General features: G+C 42.0%; 1 protein-coding gene across 3 annotated transcripts in view; it reads right to left on the reverse strand.

Moving 5' to 3' along the window:
* Nucleotides 1-7,825: 7,825 nt before the first annotated feature.
* The window catches only part of atp2b3b (ATPase plasma membrane Ca2+ transporting 3b), a 54,955-nt gene continuing 36,878 nt past the window's right edge, over nt 7,826-25,902 (reverse strand). Inside the window, exons 22-26 of one of the 3 annotated variants that reach the window (XM_075476169.1) lie at nt 25,493-25,704; nt 22,559-22,666; nt 22,171-22,353; nt 19,258-19,371; nt 7,826-9,238 (exon numbers count right to left, since the gene is read on the reverse strand). In XM_075476169.1, the coding sequence (XP_075332284.1) occupies nt 8,741-9,238; nt 19,258-19,371; nt 22,171-22,353; nt 22,559-22,666; nt 25,493-25,704 (1,115 nt within the window). In that variant the 3' untranslated portion in view covers nt 7,826-8,740. Of the gene's footprint in view, nt 9,239-19,211; nt 19,372-22,170; nt 22,354-22,558; nt 22,667-25,492; nt 25,705-25,902 lie in introns of all 3 variants that reach the window. The other 2 variants (XM_075476168.1, XM_075476167.1) reach the window with 2 other exon arrangements.

Below are 25,902 nucleotides of genomic sequence, written 5' to 3' on the forward strand. Positions count from 1 at the left end.
CCGCCATATATCCAAGGATAATTACCCTTGCTCAAATAAGGAGCAAGATCCAACTATAGCTATAATCGAATTAATCTCACCATGTAGACCCACAGTGAGCTGTTGGGTTAAAAGTTTCAGGCTTTGATTTGAAACCAGCACACCAAAGTGAATAACTTTTTATTTTGGAGGAAAAAGGATGGACAGCACGAATGAAGTGCTTGTGGCTGTTCTCGGCACAGTTCATCAGCCCGATGTGGAAATATGCGTAGAGCAGTGATGGTGCTACTGAGGGAATATACAGTCTTCAGGCCTCTGTAACAGGGCTCTTTGTGTTTTGCTTTCAACCTTTAACATTAAGCTGAGTTGAATGAAAAACATTAATACCGAACATGTCAGTACATCATACAGGAGGTTACAGCTAGACTTGGAAATATTTGTTGCCATGACGTTGCCTGTAGACACATTGACATTCATGTCACCAGTGGAATAGTGGTCCACCACGTTGCACCTAATGCCAAACGTTACGTGTAAACTTTAGTGTTTGTTATGGTTACACAAGCAAGATAAGTCTGTTGGTTTGTTGCCGTATTGAATCATCAATCAGTTTATCATTAAAGCATCACTGCAGGATACCGTTACAAATTACAAGCGTGGCGCACTGCGTCTGTGCAAGGGGCGTCTTAAGTGAAAATTGGGCAATATTTCCATGTTTTTAATGCCAAGCCAAAGGCATTTTTCATGTAAATCTTTAAACCGCAACTATGAAGAATTATCCAACTTATCGGTCCATTTGTTGTCTGATATTATTCTTCTTCTGCCTGGTCTCAGTTCCTTTATTCAGGCTTTTATTTCTGAATGACTTTTCAGAAGTTGCCCCACAGTTTCCTCACCACCTCAGGTTTCCCCAGACGTTCAAGAAGCCAATCAGCCGAACATTTTAACACATGCTGTAAACCGGTTCAGCACTGCTGTCATTTTGAATGTGAACGTGGAATCCGAACAGGACGTCGATGTCCCTCAGCATTTGCTTTGGCACGGACTTTGTTTTTCCTTTCTTTGCTTTCTTCCCTAATCAGATAACACCCTGCCAAAACGATGAACACAAAGATGTCACAGGGCTGACTCATGTCGCTGGAGTCTGTTGAACTTCCATGACTTTTCAAAACAATCAGCGCTCCCTTCCTCACAGCAGAGAACGGTGCCCCCAATGACTCGGTCCTCGAGTCATCCTTGAAGTCAACTTTCTGGCGAGCAGGGGAACATTCATTTTAGGTTTTTCAGCTGTGCGTTGTGTTTACCTGAAGTAAATGGGCTAAAACCACAAGAGCTTTGCATTCAAATATTCTATCAAGTCACTTTAAACTCCCCATTTGGTGTCTTAGGTTCCATATTAAGGTGCAGGTGATGCACTACAGAATACTTTTACTGTGAGTGCATTGGGAGAAGCTCACCTCCACCACATTTTACTACACAAAAGTAACGTTCTATGTTCTCTGAATCAAATTTAAAACCTTGCTACTAAGTTAAACTTTGATTGTAAGATGCTCCTACTTCTATTTTGTTGATGCCGAGGTTTAAACTAAGAAAATATTTGGTTATAATATATGGTTTTAGGATTTGATATCATACACGCGAAGATGGTGAAAAATGGGATCACGGGTGGAAATATGCCGGTGATTAAATCTCATTTATCATGAGATGAATTAAATGACAAAGAATGTCTTAAGAAAATACCTGAACTGTTTCTGGTTCGACATCACCGGCACTAAAATAGTTGAACATATAGAACACATATTGGAAAATAAAGATTTTTGGAAAACGGTTTTCTTGAAGCTTCAAAATGGGAGAAAACTCTTCCTGGTGTCGACTTTGGGAGAAACATAAGCAACATAAAGACATGTAAGATAAACTTCGTTTCCTTTAAATATTCATTTATACTCGAACTGTTCGTATGAAGTACAGCCCCGGGCCATCTGTCTATGTACAGCAACAGTTAGAGGATGTTCATTCAGCTTTTGGACCAAAAATAAATGGGATGTGATCAGTAATGATTTAATGTTGGAGCTGAACATTCTGGCTTTGTAAGAGATCAAGATGGTGAAAAGTAATAATCACAGTAAGTACTTTGTGACAGCTTCTCTGATGTCTTTACTAATGAAAAAATAAATTTTCAATCAGAGATCCAGACCGTTTGGTGGCCATTTTATTACATTTATGCGCCTCTCCTGAAGAAAAATCTGAATGCTCTTTGCTCTGTGGTAAAATACTTTATAATCCTGAGAGACTACTTCACCAGTGGAATGAGAAAGGAGTCCAAAATTTCAGTTTACACCTGTACATCTACTGTACTGAGTGCCAACTTATCCTCACAGGCAGCCATCTTTACATGTTTAACATATTTTCCATTGTTTCGGCTCACGGCTCTCTTTGGGTCATAACAGTCAGTCCGTCCATCATTTCATTCATGTCTGAAAGCACTCTGAAAATATAAATCTCTGTAGGTGTTTGTTTTAGAAAAGCACATCAGATTCCATTATTTTTTTCCCTCAATCTGAAAACAAATTTGCTGTCAATCACAACAAATTAAAGGGATAGTTCACCTCTTGACATGAAGCTATATGACATCCCATACTAGGAATATCATTTATTAAATTTTCTTACCCCCTGCTGCGTCCTGTGAGCCGAGTTCCAGCCTCGTTTTGGCGTTGACGAAGGTAGTCCGGCTAGTTGGCTGGGGTCTAAAAAATAAAGCGTCTTGCTTCTCAAAACAATATGCGTTAAAAAGAGTAATACATTTGCATCACAAAATCATTCATCCAGAAAAAGTCAGACCTCAATCGCTTGGCACTATTTTCTCTCTACCTTCATATCAATGCGTGCTGCCGTGCCTGTTACAGTGTTTACTGCACAGCCCGTAGTGATGCGAAGGTAAAGAGAAAATAGCGCCAAGTGATTGTGAGGTCTGACTTTTTCTGGATGAATGATTTTGTGATGCAAATGTATTACTCTTCTGAACGCATATTGTTTTGAGAAGCAAGACGCTTTATTTTTTAAGCCCCAGCCAACTAGCCAAACTACCTTCGTCAACGCCAAAACTCAGCTGGAACTCGGCTCACAGGACGCAGCAGGGGGTAAGAAAATGTTCATAAATGATATTGCTAGTATGGGATGTCATACAGCTTCGTGTCAAAAGAGGCGGACTATCCCTTTAAGCTTATTTGTTGTTGTTGTTTTTACAAAGCCCAAACATACAGTTGTCCAACCATCCATTTTCTATACCCAGTTAATCAAACTCGGGTTTTCAGGCTGGACACGGAGACAAACAGCCAAGCACACTCACTACAACTAGAGTCAGTTTACAATCAGCAGTTAACCTAACATGCATGTGTTTGGATGGTGGGAGGAAGCCACATGTGAACTCCACAGAGAAAGGCACCAGCTGGGTTTCAAATCAGGAACCATCTTGCTCTAACCACCACACCACTCTGCAGCCCTCGATCAGTTCTTTCAGGAAATGAGTTTTGCTTCCCTACAAAATAAAAAAGCTGATTTGGCACCCTCCCTTTTTCCTTCTTCTCCCTCTGACAGCTCCCTCTTGTAGGTCAAACAAAAGCCTCGGGCCCGGCACAGACACTCGAACATCAAACAAACCAGTTGAGTTGTCAGTTCTGAAGAGGCTGAAAACTGACTCGGTGTGAACAAACAACACAGGACGACACAGACTTTGTCAAAGTTATTATTGTAGAATACTTTGATGTATTTTTTCTTTCATACAGACAAAAGGTGTTGGACTTAATTCCCATTAAATTCTCTTAGATTTCCATACAGATTTAGTCTACAGTATACAGGTGTGTTCTTTCTCATATATAGATATTTATTCGCTTAAATAACAGGCAGGTAACTCTTTAATATATTCAATAGTCTTTATGTTTTTGTTTTGTTTTTGTTTTTTTACTTTTTTTGGTCTTTTTTTTTAAAATTCAGCACAGTTAAGGCTGCGTTTTCTGTCTGTAGAACAGCGCTGCTTTGTGCAAGAAGGGGGACCATTCCACACGATATTTACAACGGTATGTATAATCAATAATGTGAAACCTTAATTCTGTCCCCTACTAACATGGCAGTAAATACTGGTGGCAGATCTAAAAGAGCAGCCTAAACAATGCAAGAGCGCACTGCACTTCTGCGGTCTCTAGCTCTGCAGCTCTCCATCCTCTCTGGGTTCCTAACTTTGTCCAGTCCTCCTGTTCTCTATTTACAGAGTGGCGTCTCTGGTCTTAAAAGACTATAAGTTTCTCCACACCTTTGCTCACTTCAGGGGCTGTTCATTGGACAGAAAACACAGCCCTCAGAATATGCTCAGGAGAATGTGCAACTGTCTTTTCCATCAGTGGGAGCACCGGTGGAGAAAATCAATAATAATAATAATAATAATAATAATATACAAGCGCTTCCATTTTGTTGTTCCTCTCTTTACAAAAAGCAATAGGAGTAAAAGAAACATTAAAAAAAAAGTGTAACAGGAACATAGTACCTGTAAATCAAAGATGCACATGTGCACATTTGGGCGATCTGTACAGTTGTGGTGCAGTTGTACAATTTATAATTTTGATAAATATATTCTTTTTCACATTGTGTTTTACCTTCTGTGAAACTGTCTCACAACATCAGGATGTAACGTGGCTGGATGAATGGACAGAGATGGCTGAACTGGACAGTCAAATTTACACCACCGCAGATTATCCCCGTCGCTTGGTGCGTGCACGTTTTGTATACAGCAGAAAGCACTGATGGAGTTGTGCTCACAGGTGCTGAAATAGAATAGGTTAGATCTGAATGAGATGCATGTGTCTGTGCATGAGAGAGAGAAAGAGAGCAGATGTGGAGAGGTAATAGCACACAGAAGTGACAGTAGCCTAAATGATTTACCAACACATAGAGAGTGACATTAATGATACCAAATGCATGCTTCAAAACAGACAGAACAATACAGAGTCACCACCCGCTGCTCCGAGTCAGGTCAGTGACGATGATGATGGGCTTTCAAGAAGACAAGAGTTCTGTACAGGTAAGGGAGTTCCCAGAGAGCCCTGCGCACAACCTGAAACACAACTAGCAGGACAGACGCGCAGTAACTCGCTGTGTTTGAGTGTGTCCGCATCCCCTCCTGCGGCTGAGTGGCAGGTGTTGACATGGCAGTCTTTTGCATATTGTCTGCCCTTGCCGCCTTCTTGTGGAGGGAGGGATCCGTTCGGGGGGAGTCAAGGGGAAAAGGAAGGTGGGGAACGGGGGGTTTGCAGGGTTTGCATTGCTCAGCGATGTCGCGCTCTGAGGCAACATGAAATCAGCGAATTCACCCACACCTAGTGCAACATGAGATACAGGAGGGCACTCTCACACCCGGTCTGGAATGTGATGCAGTGTTTTGGAATGTATGTTCGGTGGAATGTTGAGGTTCGGATAGGCGACTGAGCAAAGTGAAGCTGCGAGCGCTGCACCTGTCAGCATGTGGGCGGGTATCTGATGGTTGTCTTGTTGTTGTTGGGGTGTAAACATGCAGTAGTTGCCCTTTTACGGGCAGCTCGAACACAAAGTGCCTTGGAGCAACATTTTTGGTGAATAGTCTTGTTTGCTTTCTTGTGGAAAGTTAGATGAGGAGGATACTGATTAAGGAGCCAGTTGGCTTAGAATGGGAAGTAGCTAGCTTGCACCTTTAAAGTTCATAGAGATCCATTAGAAATTATTCATTATATTTTTATATATGATGTCTTGGGACTACACATCACCTTTACGCTTCTTTCTGGCCCAACAAAGACATAAAAGGTTTTCTGTAAGTGTTCCTAGAGGCATCTTATGGTTCCTTATAGCCATGAAAATGTTAAAAAAAAATTATGACTCATACTGCACTGGTGGGTGGGGCCTGATTTCTGGAACTGGCCAATCAGAGCAGACTAGGCTTTTTGGGGAGGGGGCAGCGCCCCTAACTTAATATTTTACAGGAAGTCTTTGAATATACATTAGGCACATAGCACTGTGCTAATCATTCAATTAATAAACCTCCACGTAATAAAAAGTTGGTGTTTAACAGTTAAGGGTTTGAAATCTCTCCAACTATAGGAGCCCAGTTGATTTTGGTTTTTTTCACGTTTCTACTTCGGACCACAAATGTGAATGAGACAAACACACCTGCATATCTGATGTTAAAAAAATAAATAAGACTTGTCATAAATTTTGCTGCATTGCAGCAGCACACATGTTTAAATAGCCCACATTGTGGTGATAAAATACATCAATTACATGCTTGGATCTAGCAGCAGTGAATTAATAATCCTTTTATGCACATTAATTATTTTTAACTTAAGTTCAGGGGCAGGACCACACCTTAAACACTCCTCTGCTTCATTTACTTTTACTCTTTTTTTTTTCTTTTAACTTTACATCGGGAGTTTAAAACCTGGAAGTGTTTCCACATTTAATAAACAATCTTGTGCCTCTTATTGATGGTGTGCTCCTTGCTTGTGAATATACAGCAAGGTAAACTGAAGGCTGAGCAAATGAATATCACATAGAACGTTATTGCATGACTGTACTCGTAACATATGACTGATAATCAGCATGGACGATCTGGTTTTGAAACAAAGATTAAATAGATTTATTAAATGGATCTCTAGGTGCAGAAGGACCAGAAATGGAAGGATAAACTAATAAAGATAATTATTGGTCATTTATACTGAACCTTTGCAGCCGTTTGCAGCAGTCCTTGCTGTTTGGTTGTAGGTCTGTAATGTCTCCCAGTGGAATATGAATGCAATTCTGACCTGCACAGGACCTGTCTTGAGCTTTAGAGGTGCTGGTAGGCTCTTTGGAAAGAGTCCAGTTAATCTTCTTCTCCTTGTGTCCACGGCCTGTAACCTCCCATTCACACAAACAGAAACACAGCTGTGCTAATCTTCTCATCCAGCTTTCAGCAGGAAACGCATACAAGCACATTTTCTAAAGCAACTGGTCCTGTAAAATATGCCCGTCACCGAGTTGTACTTCATGATGATGGGGGAACAAACAAGGACGTGAAACGTGAGCTCTCCTTAGCTGTACCTGATAGACCTGAGCGAGCTTTGGGCCTAGAGGTAAAACTGAACACTAACATTACACTCAGGAATGGTATGCTCAAGCGAGTGGCTGAGAATGATTGTACTTCCTCATTATGAAAACTGTCTGGACTGAACATCCAACAGACCAAATTAAACAATCTCTTTGTCCACGGAGAGGAGACCGGTTACGTGGCGGAGACGACCCGATGGCACGTGAGCAGGAGCAAAGTGAGTGAACATTAGTCTTAAAGGGCCATCGCCTGTGCATTGTGTGTTTGATGGCGTTTAAAGGGTTAATGCTTCACTAGCATTCAGCTTTTTTTCCAAAGAGGAAAGAAAGCTCTCTCGCATACACCCGGCGACAAGAGACAGAAAGAGGTAAAACGTGATGAGACACTATGAGCAAAGGAGGAACAGCAAGAGAGAAGACGATGGGACACAACGGAAACAAAGAGACTGGAAGATGACGTCACCCGAGGGCCTCCTGCAGGTGACAGCCATAGATATTATCCATACATAAGTTCGACATGGCAGGAAGTTGTGAATTATGTTTGTGCTGCATGTATACATGTATACATCCCACACACTGTATCATCTCACATCAGTTTTACAGAAAACAGCTCATGTGGACTCGGGACAGATGGGGCTCGAGAAAGAACGGTGATGAACACGAAAAGTTCAATGCTGTTGCTTTCCAACATTCAAATTATATATACATATACTGTATACATAAGTGACCCCCCCCCACCCCCCCACTTATCTTTTAGTATTTTTGCAGCCATTCTATTTACTATTAGGTTTAAATTAACAGCGTCTTTGTTGGTAACTTCTGTTTTTGTTTGGTTTTTGTTACTTTTTCTTTAGAACAGACACGACAAAACACATACACACACAGAAAGAGATAGTGATGAAAGAAAAAAAGAAACAAAGCAATGTCAAATAAAATAAAAAATGAGCACCATCATGTTGAGAAATCAATGTATGTGCGATGGAAATGACCGAAGTCTAGATAAAGCTTTGACAAAGCGTTTCATTTATCTCGCAAGCAAAGTAGTGACTTCAAAGTGGCTGTAGCCAGATAGGTGGGGGTGGTGGCGGCAGGTAGGTAGGTAGGTAGGTAGATGGCAACAACACTATTAATGAACACCATTAGAAACAGAGTGAGTCAGCCCCCATAGCCACATGGCCCTGTTCTGCTGAGGCATTGAGGGATGTGTGGTTTTTCTGGATGTCCGCCCCCCTTTCCCTCCCCATCCCAACCTAAACTCAGGACAGCGCAGCAAGAGCAGACCCGTGTGCGACAAGTGAGCATTAGGTTGGGCGGGGTTCGGCGGGGTGGGTGGTGCTCCTCAGGAAGGGGGAACAGACTGGAGGAGTTGGGGTGAGGAGGTTGGAGGGGGTGTTGAGGTGGGGAGTCAGACTGAGAGGGCTGGAGCAAGGGCAAAGGGAGGAAAAGTTGCAATGTTCTCAGGGAGTCGCAAGCAGAAGTCACCAGCCATTGTCCACTCCCTCGTTTGCCTCCCTCATCCTTGGCCTCCCTCCTGTGAGCTTGTTGTGAGGGAGATTGGATGAAAATGTCACTGTGTGTCCGCAGCCCTCTCTCGCACTCACCCTTTCCAACCCCTCCCCGAGACTTCCTTCCCCTTCCCCCGACCCATGTTCAGCTTCAGTTATAAGGAGGTCTCCACACAGAAGAGATGGGCCGGGTAAGGGGTGAAGGGCTTCACGGGCCTGTCCCTGTCACGAAGGTTATGGTGCTGTTTGTGACGGGGGTTCTGGGTGCAGGGCGGGGCTTCGGTGATGCTGTTTTTGTTGCTGTGGGTGATCGTTGAGTTGATGCTGCTGCTGCTGCTGCTGCTGTTGTTGTTGTTGTTTCGGTTGCACGGGGTCACTGGGAGGCTGTACTGGCGGTAAGGGCGAGTGGGCCGGGTGCGGGCTGGGGGCTGGGTGGGAGGAGGCGGTGGCTTGCGGAGGGCTGGGTGCAGGTGCTGGTATCTGCTGAGCTCTGATTCATCGTCCACGTCAGTGTCATCGATCAGCGGGATGTTGTGGATGAGGTCGTTGATGAGGAACTCTGGGTGGGCCATGAAGTTGTGGATGGAGTTGCGGGATTCCGGTTTCTCCCGGCCCTCGTACAGCGAACTACGGAATGCTTTCACCACTCGCATCTGCCAAGAGGAGGAAATATGAAGGAGAGACCAAAAGAAAAAACAGAACAAAGTCAGATATGAGAAAGAGAAAAACCAGAGCAGGGAATCCCAAGGACAGACAGACTTGTGTCCTCCAGAAGACAAACAGAGTGAAAGACTAACAGACAGACACTCAGGGCCAGGTGGCGACAGTTTAGAAACTTCTAGTGGTCGGATTGGTTTTTCAACTTAAAGAATTTAAGTTTCAACTCTATGTTCTCCAAATTTAAATGGCACCATATGAGAACGTAACAGGGTTCTATGTTTCTCAGCTCTATATGGCACACAGTCAGCAGAACTCTTTCAATCCCAATGCAATGGGGGATGAACCATTTTGCTGGCAACTATATTGGGAACCTGTGAGCATGTTTCCCAGCTGTATTCCTTTTATTAGGACATGGCTTACAAATAGGGTTAGGGTTGACCCCAACGCCATTAGTAACAGCTCACCATTCCATATGAGGTAAGGAGCATTTGTATAGGCAGCATAGGCATTGTATAGAGTTTCTGTTTATTGATTGTAGACACCTAAAGAGGCATTAACTCACTTATACTATGGATAAGTGCCAAATAATAATAATAATCATAATAAAAAAAGAGAATTACTTTAGAATCTATATTTATGGATGAATATCTAAGATTTTTCAAGGTCCATAACTTACAGTATATGCATTGGTTAAATCCTGATGATTTGCCTATTAAGGCCTAATTTGTGCCACTTTGGGATGTTATGGCTAAGCCCAAAGGTCAGCTAGGCCAAACTTGGGCTGTGGCATAATGTGTATGGGTCAGATGTGCCCCAAATGTCATAAGCCAGATTTGATATTGTTTAATTGCTGTGAAGCAGGTGTCGCTATCCCATAAGATTCTAATGCAATGGGAAGTGTTCACTACTTCAATAAGCAGGTGACATCTGTACCCTGTCGCTAAGCTATTATCAAAGCTAACATTATGGTATACGATTCAAAGTCACAACATGACACGCCAATGATGAACAGTAAATACTTGATTTGATGATATGTTTAACAATAAGACTAGCTTGTTATGCAGCCATTTCACTGTTCCCAAATTAATAGTAGGGCTTATGGGAACAGACTCTAGGATATGGGCTGTTAACTGCAGCCTGAATTAGTGAGCTAATTAGCAAACATGATGCAAAATTATTGCTGACAGGATGAAAGCGCCAGAGGAGCTCCTGCAGCTCGTGTTATAGCTTGAGGACACTCACACTGTTGTAACTGAGATATATAGTATTTGTATTCGTTGTTACTTTTGAGCAGAGACAAACTAGTTGTTTGCTTACAGACTTTGTGCTTAAGCTAAGCCAACTTGCATACATCTATCTCCTGTTACAAAAGCAAGACGAAAGGGCAAGTTTTTGCTTTAGAGATATTCATCCATTTCTTGACAAAGCTTAGCACAGGGCTGCAAAAAGGAGAGACTAAGGAGTCAAGGTTCTGAATATGAGACTCCAAGGCACCAATACTCTCTATATGGCTGTTTGGGTCAGGATTAGACCTTCTACCGTATTCACAGGTGGATTTTTTTTTAAAGTTGAGAGATACCCAGGCTATCTGTCCCCCCCTGTTTTCAGTCTTTATGATATAGACCCTTATCAACATTAAAGCAAATAAGCATGTTTCTCTCAGCAGATCTAAATGCCAGAGAGAAAGTTTTGAAATGTGTCATTTTCAATAATGATGATCTAACAAAAGCAGAAATTGGGCAAATGTGTTTACCGGTTTGTTGGTTAAATGTCTATAAAGAAAAAATGTGTTTTGGATTTTTGGCTTTAAGGAGAATTTAATTCCCCGAAATGGTTATTTCTTGTTCTTTCTGCTGTTATTTCCAGAGGGAAATTGAATTTGGAACTTATCTTGTAGAGGGTTCATAACTCTGTTTGAGTACACTAACAGCATGTCTCAAGCTATGAATTGATATTACTCTAACAAACACATTGATCAATTCAATGTCAACTGGACATCCACCTGATCCTGTGCGTCTCCAACAGACAAAAAATGAAAAGAAAGTGTTTCAAAATGGTTTGATTAATGACAAGTTTTGTCAGTTCTCACACACCAATCAGACGCCAAAAGACAAGAACACGCAGTAGCCACCATCACAAATAACACAGTAGAAGCTGCATACACACACTGCAAATGTGTGTGTGTGTATGTGTGTGTGTGTTGGGGTGATAATACAGTATGTATGGGGAAACACTCACACCTCACACAGTGGATCACGTGCATGCACACAAAGATGAGGGTGGTGGTTAGGCACAAATGGAGAAGAAGCAGGACTGGTAAGTGTGTTAGTTTCATGTATAATAAAGAAAATAAATTTAGAAGAACCTATAGGAGTGACCACACACAGAAAAACAACACACAGACAAGCATGCTGCAGCAGTGTGTAACGGAGTGAACCAGCAGCTGAAGTGGTCTCCACAGTTTGGGGCTTGGAGGCTGACGTCTGCATGCAACGGAGAGTTGTCAGTCATGGCTGCTGTTTGTTAAAGAGAGCTGATTCAAACACGCAAAAAACACACCACGAGCCAAACAGCGAGTCAGTCAGCATCTCTACGCACACACACACACACACACACACACACTCACACACACGCATGCATATGAGCAAAGTGTACTATGGCCATGCAGCAGTTAGAAACAGACTGGGGCAGAGTGACTGAGTGATGATGAGGATGATGCTGATGACACTGCTGCGGAATATTTAAAAAAAAAAAAAAATCTTGCAAAACAGAAAAGTGACATCACAGAGAGTCAGCAGGTTAGATCAGCTTTTGATTGGTTAGATAACTAGAAACAGAAGGTGGTTGGTTCAAAGGCTGGAGCAGAATTTGGGCATCAGCTCTGTCACACACAGAGAGGCAGCCAGGTCATGCTGAATTAGATCTTTGTCACTTACGCTCGCTTCCACTCTCACACAAACACACAGATCAGAGTGAGTTCTATGAGTGTACGTCAAGGTGCATTATGTAGTGTATGGTGTATGCGTGCATAAACACATTCCTTTGCCATGGCAGTTGATCCATGCATCCCTCCCCAAAACCCAAACAGAAGAGAAGAAGCAGCATGAGCTCAAAAGTAACAGACAGTTTAAATGCAAATATACAGACAGGCAGAGCCCTACATAAAGACAGTTTGGCCAAATGAGATCAAGAGAGAGGAAAGCTTTACGTCAACGGCTACGCCAACTGGAGTCTGAACTGTGATTATGAGAGGTGGCTGAATGGAGATCAGTGCTGCAGTTGGTCAAACTAGGAGTCTCTATATAGGACTCTGGCTCATGTGGTAGACTGAGAGACAAACAGACAGACAGACATACAGACAGACGGTCAAGCAGTAGGTTCAGTGCTTATCTGTTTTTCCAAAGAGCCTGTCAGACAATAGAAAAACACCTCATGCAGACTGAGAAGGTTTCAGAACGTTACTTTCTCACTTCGTCAGTGCTCGGTTTGTTTTCATTTTGTCTCCATGGAAAGAGTAAACTTTCGAGTATATGACGCCCACAGTGTGACCAGAGAGGTCTGGAGGTCAGGGCACTGCTGTGTTATGCTTTTCTCTCACACACCTCCTTTCTTTCTCCCTCTCTCCCTGTTGGCTCTTTCAGCAGTGCTTGATGGAAAAACGATGATGGTTAAAGTTCGAAGAGGAAATAGGCTCTGCGAGGTAGAGAGGCTGCTGTGTGCAAAACAACTGCTGATGAGAGGAAGAACTGCAACGTAAATACAGGGAGAAGCTGTGAGGTAGATGATTGGTTGATGGTTCTAGTTTCCCACAGTGTGACCCACTCCACGGTATCATGACGGAACCATAGTCCATCAGTTCATATTCTCCTCACGTCCTCATTCCCCACTCACATCCCAGTTAAGGAGCAAAAAAATCACGTGTAGAAGCTAAAACTTTCATTTTGAATCGGTGCAGAGGATGGATTTTAAATTAAACTTAAACAACCCATTCCCCATCATCTTTTCTGACCAAAGCAAACTACTTTCTGTCATTGATAAACAGTCCATAAGATCCAGAGGGATCACTGAGGACTAACACAACTCAGGTGACACAGATGTCCTCTTTCATCATCATTATCATTTCAATATATCTCCTTTAAAGACTGAAGTTTCCTTCAAATATCTTTTGACTCTTTCCCTTCACACGGATGATAAATTTAGCAGTAAATGTGTCAAAGTGTCAACAACAGAACTCACCCACATCCTCCTGCAGCGAGCCACTAGATTGAGGGTCTGCCCTGCAAAAAGGTTCTGGGTACAGCAGTACAACCCTGAGGCTAACTGTGGAAAAGCAGCAGCACAGGTGGACGGCTCACTTTTTTCTGATAACATCGACAATAATTTGCAGTTGTGTCTTCAATGCTCGAAAGCCATTTCCTCCTGACTTCTCCACGGAACCTCTCTGGTGACACTGGATGTTATTGTGTGGCCACGTGTCCCCTAATATGTGGAGATGTGACATATTTAAGTTGTGGTGATGAGTTAGTATTGCATGGGAGAATCATAACTAAACTGTGAGCACAGAAAAGAAATGTGCTGCTTTGTTGCACTCACAATACCGGGCAAGCTCCCATATAGCAACAGCACGCATGGAGAATTTCTATATATTCAAATTTTATTTTAACCTCAAGATGAATTGTGGTATCCTGCATCTCTTGTGAGTAAACACAGCTTCATAATTAGAAAGAAGGAATTAGTAGGAATTAGTAGGACACTTAATTTTTCGCCGCTGAAACACAGGGTTTAAAACACAAACAAAATATGGACGTTGGGCAAGTTGTCGACTCTATCAAGCAGGAGCTGGAAGGATCTATGTGACCACGTGGCAATAAGTGGATGCACAAGAAATGCCTGATGAATAGGATCAATGAAAAAAGGATGATGCTCTCTTAATCATTTAATCTCTAGATACAAACTCATCTGCAATGCATCAAGCCCAGGAGGCTAAACTGCAGACAGAGTTTTGGGGCTCCGCAGAGTTTAAATCATTAGCGTATGTTTATAAGCAAGTTGGCAAACTGTGTAGCCACGCATTAATAAAGATGTGGCCATAACTTGAAAACTAATTCACACACCACCACAATTTAATGATCTACGGATCACTAATCTATCCCATGACTTCCCCATATGTCACCAGAGAGGGATCTGCACTTCTCCACCGAGTTGGTAGTCAAAAGCCAAAGTTAGTGCTTTCAACTTAAGGGGTAATTAAAGAAAAACAGGTCATCTAATTTATAAAAAGTTCATTAAATGTTATCTAAACAGGAGGAAATCCTTGTGGGTGGCTTCACCGACAAAGGCTTAACACAGTGCCCGAGCTCAGCATTGCTGCTCATTTGTTCCAGTGGTCACAAAGAAGAATTCCCCATAAAGAATGTGAAGTTACGTCACTACCAATGCCAGCTACAGTGGTTAACTACCAGGTTAACTATTGTTTTGGTCGGTTGAAAAGTTGGTCAAATCTGATGGTGAAGGAAAGAGATAGAGATGAGAAGAGAGAGAACGCAGAGCGCTCTCAGGGAGAAACCGAAGCGCAGGGCCAAAGAGCGAGATAAGCAACATGTGCTGATCTGAATTACTGACCCTGATAGGCTTCCTCCATTTACTCCTCACACTTTGCAAACTGCCCTTTTCAATGGAGTGATGCATTTTATGAGTTCAACGGTGACAAATCAATTGGAATTCAGAGGATTTTATCAGTAGCCTTTCTGACACTGTTTTTTTTTTTTACTTGTAGTTCGTAGATGAGTTTAGTGTTTGGCTAAGCAGAACAGGAATGAGATAAGACTTTATTTTAGAGGTTAGGGTTACTGTGTGCATAAAAACACAAGTAGATTCACAACATGGTGTTTCAACGAGACAAAAGTCCCTTTTTTAACTCAGATTCAACTCGAGGTGATGTCAGACCATGGTTCTTTCACCGACACCGAACTCTACCCAGAGTTCTGTGGAAATTCTTTGCCTTCTTGTTGGAGATGCAAACACAAACAACACAGCTGTGTGAAGGGTTCATAAAAGATGATGTGAACACACGCACTGTTGGTCTGCAGAAGCTGCCACATCTAAATTTTGTTCCAAACTTGCACAATAATCCTGCTAAGCAACTTACAAGTGCCTTAAGTACAAGTCAGTCTAAGGCTGGTCTTTTTTATAGTTTGTGGCTAATATCTATTTTACAGCTTTGGTGCATATGTATGACTTGTGGTTAAAATTCAGTAAAGATGTTGATGTTGCCCGTATTATGGATTTGAATGATTTTAGTCAATGTTTTGTTAGTTGCAGGGCAGCTAATGCCCGTCCTCTTTTTTTACTTTTAGTTTGTGTCTTTGTAACAGCCATAAATACATAAAAACTTGTGAATCTGTCACATTTAATTGCCATAATTAAACAAAAATCATAGCAGGTAAGCTATATCATCTCATCCTATTCATGGCTCAGAGAAGGTGTCTTATTGCTGAAATAAGATCGATATGTGACCACCAGATGTTTCAGCTGTGTATTTTTGCTAAAAACCTGCCAGGCAAACTGCAAAAACTTCTGCTTGTTTTCTCTGACAAGATATTCCTTCTTCCCAGGACATTTTATATAAGAGCATTTCACTTGCACCAAGTGCTTTGGTCTTTAATTATCTAAATGATATGTTCTAACTTGTTACTAAGATTTTATTACTGATTCTCAATAAAGCCAATGTTTGAAACTGGAAGTACTGAAATTATAAAGCTTTCTGATGAACAGTTATTTTTAGTCTGGTTACTCTAGTCTCAATCCTTCTGTGGTATCTGTGGATAAAATAAATTGTTCTTTTAAAAGTCTTGGAAAGTGATTTTTTCTTGTTCTGTTGGCAGATACTTTTAGCTTATTTCAAGTATAAATTAAGTACAGTACAAGTTTTTGCAGTGCAGCCAGTGTGCATGCTCTGATCTGTGAATATGGACATTATCGTTATTAAATATTGTTCTTTAAATGAAAAAAATAAATAATATCTAGGGAAAACTTGCGATATACTGGGGACCCGTCCAGGGTGAACACTGCCTTTTACCAGATGCCTGCCGGGATAGGCTGCAGCCCTGAGTTGGTTTAAGGGAACAGAAAACAGAAGAATGGATGGAACCTTACTTCCTTTAAAGCAGTAATATACAGCATTATGAAACTACTGTGAGCAGTAACAATTAAAGTGAAATCTAAGGTGCAGCCTGACAAACAGCTCACCAAATTTGTCCATCTCCGAGGAAATTGGCCAATGTGCAGACAGATTCTTCTCTTATCAGAATGTGTTTAACTGAAGAAGGTGCATTACTCAGTTGACAAAAAGCAAGAATTGCAAGTGTAATCTAAGAAATATGAGGCACACAGAGTCAGAGTCAGAGAGGCTGCGTGTTCTGATGAGAACGTCGATGCACTTACATAACTTCACATAGCAATAACTTTAATAACGCCAAATACTGAGCTTTGTATACTCAGTGTTAGCCCTCCAGCATCATAAGATCCTAAACATTAACCATTAATGTTTAGAGCCACTGGCATGGTTGCAGACTCAGTCCAGTTAATAGTTTCTGAACAGCAACAGAGCATGTGAATAAAACATTAGGGTTGCACACACAAATCTATGCTTTTTACTGGCGTGTGTTCTTTGCTGGTTTGTGGTGGATAATAAGAAAAACTACAAAATATCTCCCGGAATGATCCCTTAAAGTTCCGTCTGTGCCTGACACTGAACCAACACGAGGCCCTGCTTCTCTTATCTCGAGTTAAAACAACAAGGACGATGGGCGTTTTATTTGGGCCACTTCCTTCCAGCATGAAGTGATTCAGAGAAGCAAACCTGCGTCACATCAAACATAAAGTTAATGCTTGCTCTTTCACATCCCCTCCTTGTTTTGTTTGGTTGTCTAAATACATTTGTTGCTGTTGTTATTTTTAAATCAGGTACTGAACCACAACAAGATGACTGCAAAATGTGTCATAGTCCAAATTTGAACATAACAAGCTCTTCGAATTCAGGTAAAAGAATTGAAAAAGCAAGCAATGAGCTGGCAGTGGTAGGATCTGAACCTAAGCTCCATGCTTTGACTTCACATCCCTCCTTCCACTCCTTTGATTATCAATTATATTTTAGATCAGGCATCCAATTTTGCAGATTTGAAGAGTTATGAAATAGATTTGATGACATAATATTGTCGAGTGATGGAGTGCAGGATGTTTTTTTTCTAAACATGAAGCCCAGGTAACTCCTTGTGACTGTGCAGAATGATAACAATGAGGTGTCAGCGGAGCCGACTCGGGCCTCTCAGTTTCTACACCTACAGGTGATGGAGGAAGGCGGGGAGGAAGTCAGCATGGAGTGGAATGAAGGGAGGATGTGACGAAAGGGAGCAAGAAAGGTAAGGATAAGCAACTGAGAAGGCAGATGAAGACAATCAAATGAAGATACAGAGCAACCGCGCACATGCATGCACACACCTATACACAGGCATACGGGCAACAGGTGCACGCACTCGCACACCATCTGAGAAAGCACACACACGAGTCAAACTACGGCTCTCGGATATGTCAGCAAATGCACACGCATGTGAGCACACTCTCAAACAGACACACGCAGAACTGACATACCAAGAAATAAAGAGAAAACATGAGGGATGGTAGCTACTCTAGTAAGGACATGGGAGGATGACAAAAAAGATGAAGTAAAAGGACAAAGTAAGATGAAAAAAAAGACAAAAATGTAGGGAAACCTACTAAAGAAATCTTATCAATATTCTATACAAGAGCCTGTATTTAGATCCGGTAAAATCTAAATACCTCTACAAAAGAACAGCTACGTATGAAGAACAATTAAAACACATTTCAGGGAATATTTCCGCAAACGGGGAACCTGTATTGTTCATAAATTTAAACAAAATCAAGAGGAGAGAGCTGTGATGGAGAGAAAGAGGAAAAAAACAGACTGGGAGAGAGAAAAATCAGGACTTTTTGGAGACATCAGGGGGCCAAAGCTGTGACGTCGGAGCTGGAAATACTGTTACATAAATAACCAGTTGACAACAATTGCTGCACCGAACAAAAGTGAGAGTAGCAGAGTAAGAAGAAAGAAAGCAAAAGTGATAGAGGAAGAGGGAAGTGTTTCTTAACTGTACGTTTGAAAACAGCAGTGTTAAAGGGCTTTTATACTCGAAGGTTTACAGTTTAGAGAATTGCAGAAGCAATATGAAAGCCATTTGTTGATGAGTATGAATTCTCTGGCACTGAAATACACTTGCAGCATTTTCTATGGTATAATCACATGATTGTTACAACAATACTATACTGTCTTGGTTTTTAGGTAAAAAGGACACCACTCTTTAACGTCAGAGATGTTTACAGGAAGGGCCAACCACAGTAACCACGCTTGACCTCATTCACAGACAGGAAATAACGCGCAGTGCAGAAGGAGCTGCCATTTACTCCCTGGACTTAAGGATGTCCATGCATCGTTGGAGAATTAGAAAATAAACTTTCTTTTAATTTCTTTACACAAAAGTCACCTTTTTTTTGTTTCCAAACCAACATTTCTGTCAGGACACCTCTTAGAGAGAGAGAACTGCCAGCCGCCTCCTGCACTGATCAACACTCAACAACAAAAACTGGCCTGAGACCGAGACTGGATATGGACCAGACCAGGTCAGACCAGAACTACACAGCCGGTCAGGACTGGGTGCTGTTTGAAAGGGAGAATAAGTAGAAAAGAACAGAGGAGACATTGCACACACACGAGCAGCGAGCGAGCCGGAGGGGACACAACCATAGAGTAAAAATACTGCAGTCCACGTGCCGTGCAGCAGTGTGTGTGTGTCTATGACTGCGTGTGAACGAGAGAGAAAGTGACTGGGCGTGTGTGCAGGTATACGTGTGGGTGTGTGTAATGTGTGTACATGCTTTCGGCGAACTCACTCCCAGGGGCTGGGCTGGTATTGGCTGTTGCGGTGGAGAGAGCTACGTGAGAGGGGGTAGAGATAGTGTTTACGTCGTGGAGCTGACTGAGCACGGAGGAGCGCCGTCTCACCGCTCCCTGAAACGAACCGCTTCGCTTGAACGTGCTCACTACCTCCATCTGCAGGACAGAGACAAAACAGCAGCACTCAGTGAGGGCAGGAAAGTCCGGTCTGAGTGTGTGCGAGTGTGTGGAGGCAGCTAGTTTGGTTTAAATCCACCTGTCACAGATACATTGACAGAGCCCGAGTTTTAGTGTCCTTTAATTGGAAAAAATCTTATGAATTTTACTGACGGTATGTACAACCCCAGTTCCAAAAAAGGTGGGACGCTGTGTAAAATGTGCTTAAAAACAGGATTCAATGAATGGCAAATCTTATAAACCAATATTCTATTCATAATAGAGCATAGATAACATATCAAAAAGTGAGACACCTATTTCATTGAAATATTAGTTCATCCAGTGGCAACAGGTCAGTAACATAACCGAGTATAAAAAGTGCACCTTCAGGAGTCTCCCAGAAGCAAAGATGGACAGAAGTTCAGCATTCTGCAAAATACTGCATCTATAAATTGTGGGACAATTTTAGAATATTTTCCTCAATGTAAAAACTTTGAATATTTTATCATGTACAGTACATAGTATAATCAAAAGATTCAGAGAATCCAAAGACATCTCTGTGTGCAAAGGACACAGCCAAAACTACATTTTGGATGCCCATGATCTTCAGGCCATCATCGTGCCATCCACAAATGCAGGCTTAATGTCTATCATGCAAAAGAAGAAGCCATTTATAAACATACTCCAGAAATGCCACCATCTTCTCTTGGGCAAAGCTCATCTAAAACTGACAAAGGCAAAGTGAAATCATGGGGTAATTATGGACACAGTGTCCTCCGGACTAAAGAGGAGAGGGACATTCCAGCTTGTTTCCGGTACTCAGTTCAAAAGTCTGCATCGCTAATGGTATGGAGGTGCATTAGTGCCTATGGAAGTGCCAGCTTGCACATCTGGAAAGGTTCCATTAGTACTGAAAGGTGTATACAGGTTTTAGAGCAACATATGCTCCCATCCAGATGACGTCTTTTTCAGGGAATGTCACAATCATGCCTGGCTGTTGTTTTGTTTTGGTCTCTGAGTCTTAGGCGGGCTGAGCAGGTTTTCCTTAGAGCCTTGGGCGGGGCCTGGATTGCTTCTGCTACTACACCTGTTCCTCATCTGTATTCATTAAGATGTCCTTATAGGAGCTGCAGGAGCAAGCAGTCGTCACCAGATTGTCCCGCTATCTTTAGTGGTAAATCGGCTCTCTAAATTATTCTACATATTGATCTCCAAGTGTCTCTGACGACTCCCTTTTCCTCCAGTGTCAGCCTTCCTCGCCTTCTCTCCCGTGGTCCTAATTTCCATGTACCTGCCCCGTCTATATCCTGGATATCCTCGCCAGCCACTTCCAAATAACCTCCCATCTTGCCCGGATCCAAAACCGACACAGCCAGCACCCTCCCCTCATTCACAGACTTCCTCCATCTCGTAAGTAAGGACTATTTACTCCATTTGGATTATCTCCCATCACTCAAAACCTCTCCCTCCTCCTGCAGAACCCCCACGTGTCTGGATCCTACCCCAACTATCCACCACACAATTCTAATAAATCCTTTTACACGCAACTTATTCCATCTGCAATCCAGACCTTTCACCAACTGAAAACATTTGGAGCATCGTGAAACAGAAAATACAGCAGCTATCATTTCTACATCAGACAAGGATGGGACAACATTCCTCTCCCAAAGGTCCAACAACTGGCCTCCTGAGTTTCCAATGTTTACACGCTGTTAAAAGCAGAGGGGATGCTACCTATTTTCCATTAAATAGTAAAATGTCTCACTGACAACATTTCATAAGTTTTCTATGTTTTATTGTGAATCAAATATGGTCTTATGACATTTGCAAATCACTTTGTTAAGATTTTATCTACATTTCACACAACATCCCCACTTTTTTGGAATTGGGGTTGCATGATGTGTATTTGCCATCTACACACTCAGACCAAACCCTCTTGATAAAAAAACTGACCACACTTTTCAAAGACAGGCACTTAAGAAGAGAGTCTGCCCTTGCTCTCTTAGGAGGCTGTTAACAGCTCGTGTTGACGCTATTTTAATGTCCATTCTCGCAAAAAAACAGTGAGATCATCATTTAAAGTAATTAAGCAACCTGTATCCTAAGCATTAGCCTGCACACGATGTGTAAACACTCAAACGCACAAGTGCCACAGTTGCACTCCACAGAAACACACACATACAATCACAGCATTCGTCTCCTCTCATGGTGTTTAGAAGCCTCTAAAGTACCACTTCCAAGTTAGAGAAAGCCTTTTTGCGAAGGTTTGGGCAGAACAGAAATGTTAGCTGTGTTGGAGAGAGAGAAAAAAAAAAAACTTGGATCATTATGTTTGGCACAATTCAGAAAAACAGCACAAACAAGATGATATAGACTGACTTTTGAAGAGTAAGAACAAATGAGATACAGAGCCTAAACTCATCTAAAATTGCCAAGAGTCAGTACTGCAGCTGATCCCTTCCAGGAGTTCTTTATCTCTTTACAAAAGTCTCTTAAGTTAGCATGAAGAGGCCATGATACAGGCAGTTTATTTAGGCTGCGTTACATCTCAGCAACAATTTAGCCCCTTAAACAAATCTCATTATTAAATCAAGCACTTGGTGACAGGCATTCGTATTCAGATTTCTACGCTCTTTTTGGCAATTAAAATATTTCCCACTTCTCTGTAATTTACCTCAAACAAACTGCTCATGTGTCATGACCAAGTGAAGGTTCTGGTTGAGATGTCTGGATATCTGTGTGTGCTCCCATGAGAGAGTTTTGGTTACTGTTTGAACTGGAGGTCTGGTCAAACAGTACCTGGGTCTGGATACGGTTGAGGCCTCTGAACCAGAGGATCTGTCCGCGGCGCAGCTCTCTTTCAGCGCAGTCGATTTCCTCCTCATCCTCTGCCATCTCCTCGCCTTCCTCCTCCCCAGGCTCCAGGCCCAGCCCTGCCTCCTTCAAGCATGGCAGCCGCTCTGTTGGTACTGTGGCGATCACCTGAAAGCAACACTTTTTCTTTAAAAAAATACCGAGCTGGTGGGGGCATTCACATTCTGTAAAGGTTTAGGTTAAACCTGATTATTTCCCCTGTCACTTTCAGTGCAGAAAAATGTTTCATTAGCCTCACCTCAGGAGCAATCCAGGCCTGCCAGCCCACACTTGCTCGATGCGGTTTGACATTACAGGTTTAAGAGCTGCTTACCTGCCCCCAGAGAAGCTCTCCAACTCCCACAAACAGACACCAGAGCCACTGCTCAACGTTGAGAGGGGCACAGCTGAAGGGCTTCCCTCCCCACTGCACGATCACGATCTGGAGCAGAAACACAATGTCACTGCAGTCTCACACATACAAACACAATATCGAGGGAGAACACAGCTCTAATGTACTCACCAGTCGACACTGTTAAATAAATAAGAACTGTCAACACTTCCATTGCTTTTAAGCTTCAGGTAGGCAATACCTCTGCACATTATCACAGTAAATCCCTGTTGTTCCCAAACCAAGAGGTGACATAACACATGCAGACACTCTGGGTTTGAGTATCATGAGTACTTTTACTTGTAATCAGTTTGTGGTAGCTAATATATGTCAGGAGGAACACTGAAAGGTACATTATGTTCTCTTGGGCAGATGTGAACCATGTTGCAAGGATCATGCTTAAATGTTCCCCACTGTTACAGGCCACTGGTGAAAATCAAGTGTTTAATTTGGACAATATACAGTGCGTGCATAGAGCCAGGAGATAAAATTAATATTTCATGCATCAGGATATAATAAGAATCAGCTCACATATGACACTGTGTCATTTTCATTTAACAAGAATTAAGCCAGAATGCAGAGGTAGGATGTGGAAACCAAGTCCACCCTTACTGCTTCCACAGGAATTTAGAGGGCAAGTAGGAGTCAGGGGCTGCCAATCAAATGTACTTGATTAATTTATCATCATCAACAAGTGTGAGCACCTCTATAAAATCAAAAGTTTTGGCAGTTTGCAGTTTGGCAAGACAAATTTAATTATATAGCACAATTCAACAACAAGGTGATGCTCCCAGGTGAGGCTTAGTTTTTGTTAAATAAATAATCAAACAGTGTAAAATGTTGTGAGGTTTTAAGACATTAAAAGGACCAGATGATTTATTCATTCTTTTTTTTTTCCTATTGTGTCCTGGTACAATAAAGCCTAAGACTTGAAAGAGGTTGTACTTTCTTTTGCACATGACTGTAGCATCTAATTGCTCTGGCAAAAACACACAACTGCAGCTACATTCAGAACAATGATTCCATTTCATCCTACTGTCTGAACAACTAATTCAGAGAATTAATAGAACCCCACTGAACTGATTCTAAAGAACTCAGCCCCCGATAACACCACCCTCATATACTAAACTGTAGATTAGCATGGTTTGTGTCCTCACATCGTCATAAATCTCACTGGGGGTACAGTACAGTGTATCATATCCAGTAGTATCTTTCTGTAGGCAGGACGGATCCATCTTTTTTGACATACTGTTTGTCATTCTCATGCACCTCAAGCTGCTTCCAGTCTTCAGCTTTCTAAACTCTTCTTTCCATCTGAACTGTCTCTTTGTTGCTCTCACACGCCAAATCCCTGCCACCCCCTCCAGCTCTCTTTTTTTCCTTTCTCCCAAGAGTAACACCAAGCTCCAGAGAGCTTTGAAAAATACCCTTCTTTTCTCTCCATCCCTCACTGCGTCTTTGTTTGGTTGTCTGGGCTTTTTGTGTTCTCACAGTTCCCTGGTACACTGCATTTCCTCCGTGCCTGCCATGAGTTGGTTCAACAAACAGTGCTCCTTTGGGTTGGCAACTATAAATGTGAACTTTATCATTTACAGACTAAAGCCACGTTTCGATCAAAAAGGACTTGCCTGTGGGAATTTCTTAAAGGAACTAAAAGATTCTTTTAGACTGAGGTTGCATGCATTCACCCTGGAAAAAAAAGGCACATTTTTCCACCAAGTCACTGCTACAGGTCTGTCTGAAGAGAGTTTTCAGCGGCAGTCATGCAAATCTGCAATGTGGCACCTTCCCACAGGATTATGCTGAGGTGTGGGTATTTTCATTTGTTTGCTTTAAAACACAACATCAGTGAAACAATCAGAAGATAACATCTCACTCAACAATGACTCATACTCTCTCTTAGCCAATTAACATCTGACCAAATATACATTTATAACTGATAATAATCATTCTTCATGTCACCACTGAGATTTTGGACCATCACTGTTCTTTGAAGTTGAAGCACAACCTTGTTCCCTCTCTGTTCTTTAGTTTCCTCCACAAAATCTGGGTGGGATTCGGGTTGATATTGCTCCATTGCTTCCCAAGGCCGAATGTTTTCTGCAGACTGCCTGTTTTTCCTCCTGAATCTCAATGTAGCCCTTCTTTTCAACGGTCAACACCACTGCCATCTTGATGAATCCAAGTAATTCTTGGACCAAGGTCTAACGCCAGAGCATAAGGCTGGTTTCCATGGACGCTCACCAAGACGGACAGAATTTTCTAAAGAAAAGCCAATCTGTGTAAAGGAGTCAACCAGTGACACAAAAATGTAGTTGTTTGGACACAGTGGACCTTCTAACAAGACCCTGATGCAAAACATTATGACTAATTGGTCAGTAAACGGTTACAGAGAACATCATCAACACTGTGGAGGCAAGATATGAATCTTTTTCTGAATTTGTGAAGGTAGCAGGAGACCTCAGACGTGGCAAAGAAGCAGTCCAAACTCACAGTCATCATTAACACCTAACACACTGTTGTCACTTGTGTTTAGATGGGTGTGAATAACATTTGGTTTAACTCTACACTGCCTGTCTACTTTATTAAGTACACCAATGGAAACTAATGCAATTAAAAAAAATTACTAGAACCGAGTTGCTCCATCAATTTGAGTTGATGACAGCTAATTTTCAACAAGACACCATAACTTAGGGTATGTTGCTACCCGACTTGGTAAAGCACATTGGACCAGACAACTGCAACATTTACAGTTTATTGCTTCCCCTTCTATGCATTTTCTCACCGTCTCCTACAGTCACTGCAAATTAAAAACCCTCCAAAAAGTCTAAATTTTCTTTACTAGCCATTAAAAAAGTGTTAAAGGGCTAATCTGACCTGCACAGCAAAGGTCCCCAGAACAATAGAGCAGAAGATGGGATTGGCAAAGATGCCGTCAAAGACATTTCTCTCTCCGTGGATCTTGCGAGCGTTGATCTCGTTGAAAAGCTGCATGAGGACGAAGGTGTTGAAGATGATGGTGTAGTGCTCAGATGGAGGGGAGTGGAGCGGCGCATTGCGACCGCTGTCGATGTTAAATATCCGCTCGCCTGGAGGGTAAAGAGCAAAGCAAGAAGAGGAAATAAGAGCGGTAAAAACTATAGTGACACATAAGCTATCTCCACAGTGCTGTTTAGTGCAATCATTGTCATTTTTGGTTAAAAAGGCTTTGGCTTGTTTCTCTTACTTTAAAGCTACATAAAAGTAAAGGTTTTATTTGTAGTTTAATTACAATAAAAACTGTCAAC

The sequence above is a fragment of the Odontesthes bonariensis genome, chromosome 10 (genome assembly GCF_027942865.1).
Source record: "Odontesthes bonariensis isolate fOdoBon6 chromosome 10, fOdoBon6.hap1, whole genome shotgun sequence".
NCBI classification, from domain to species: domain Eukaryota; kingdom Metazoa; phylum Chordata; class Actinopteri; order Atheriniformes; family Atherinopsidae; genus Odontesthes; species Odontesthes bonariensis.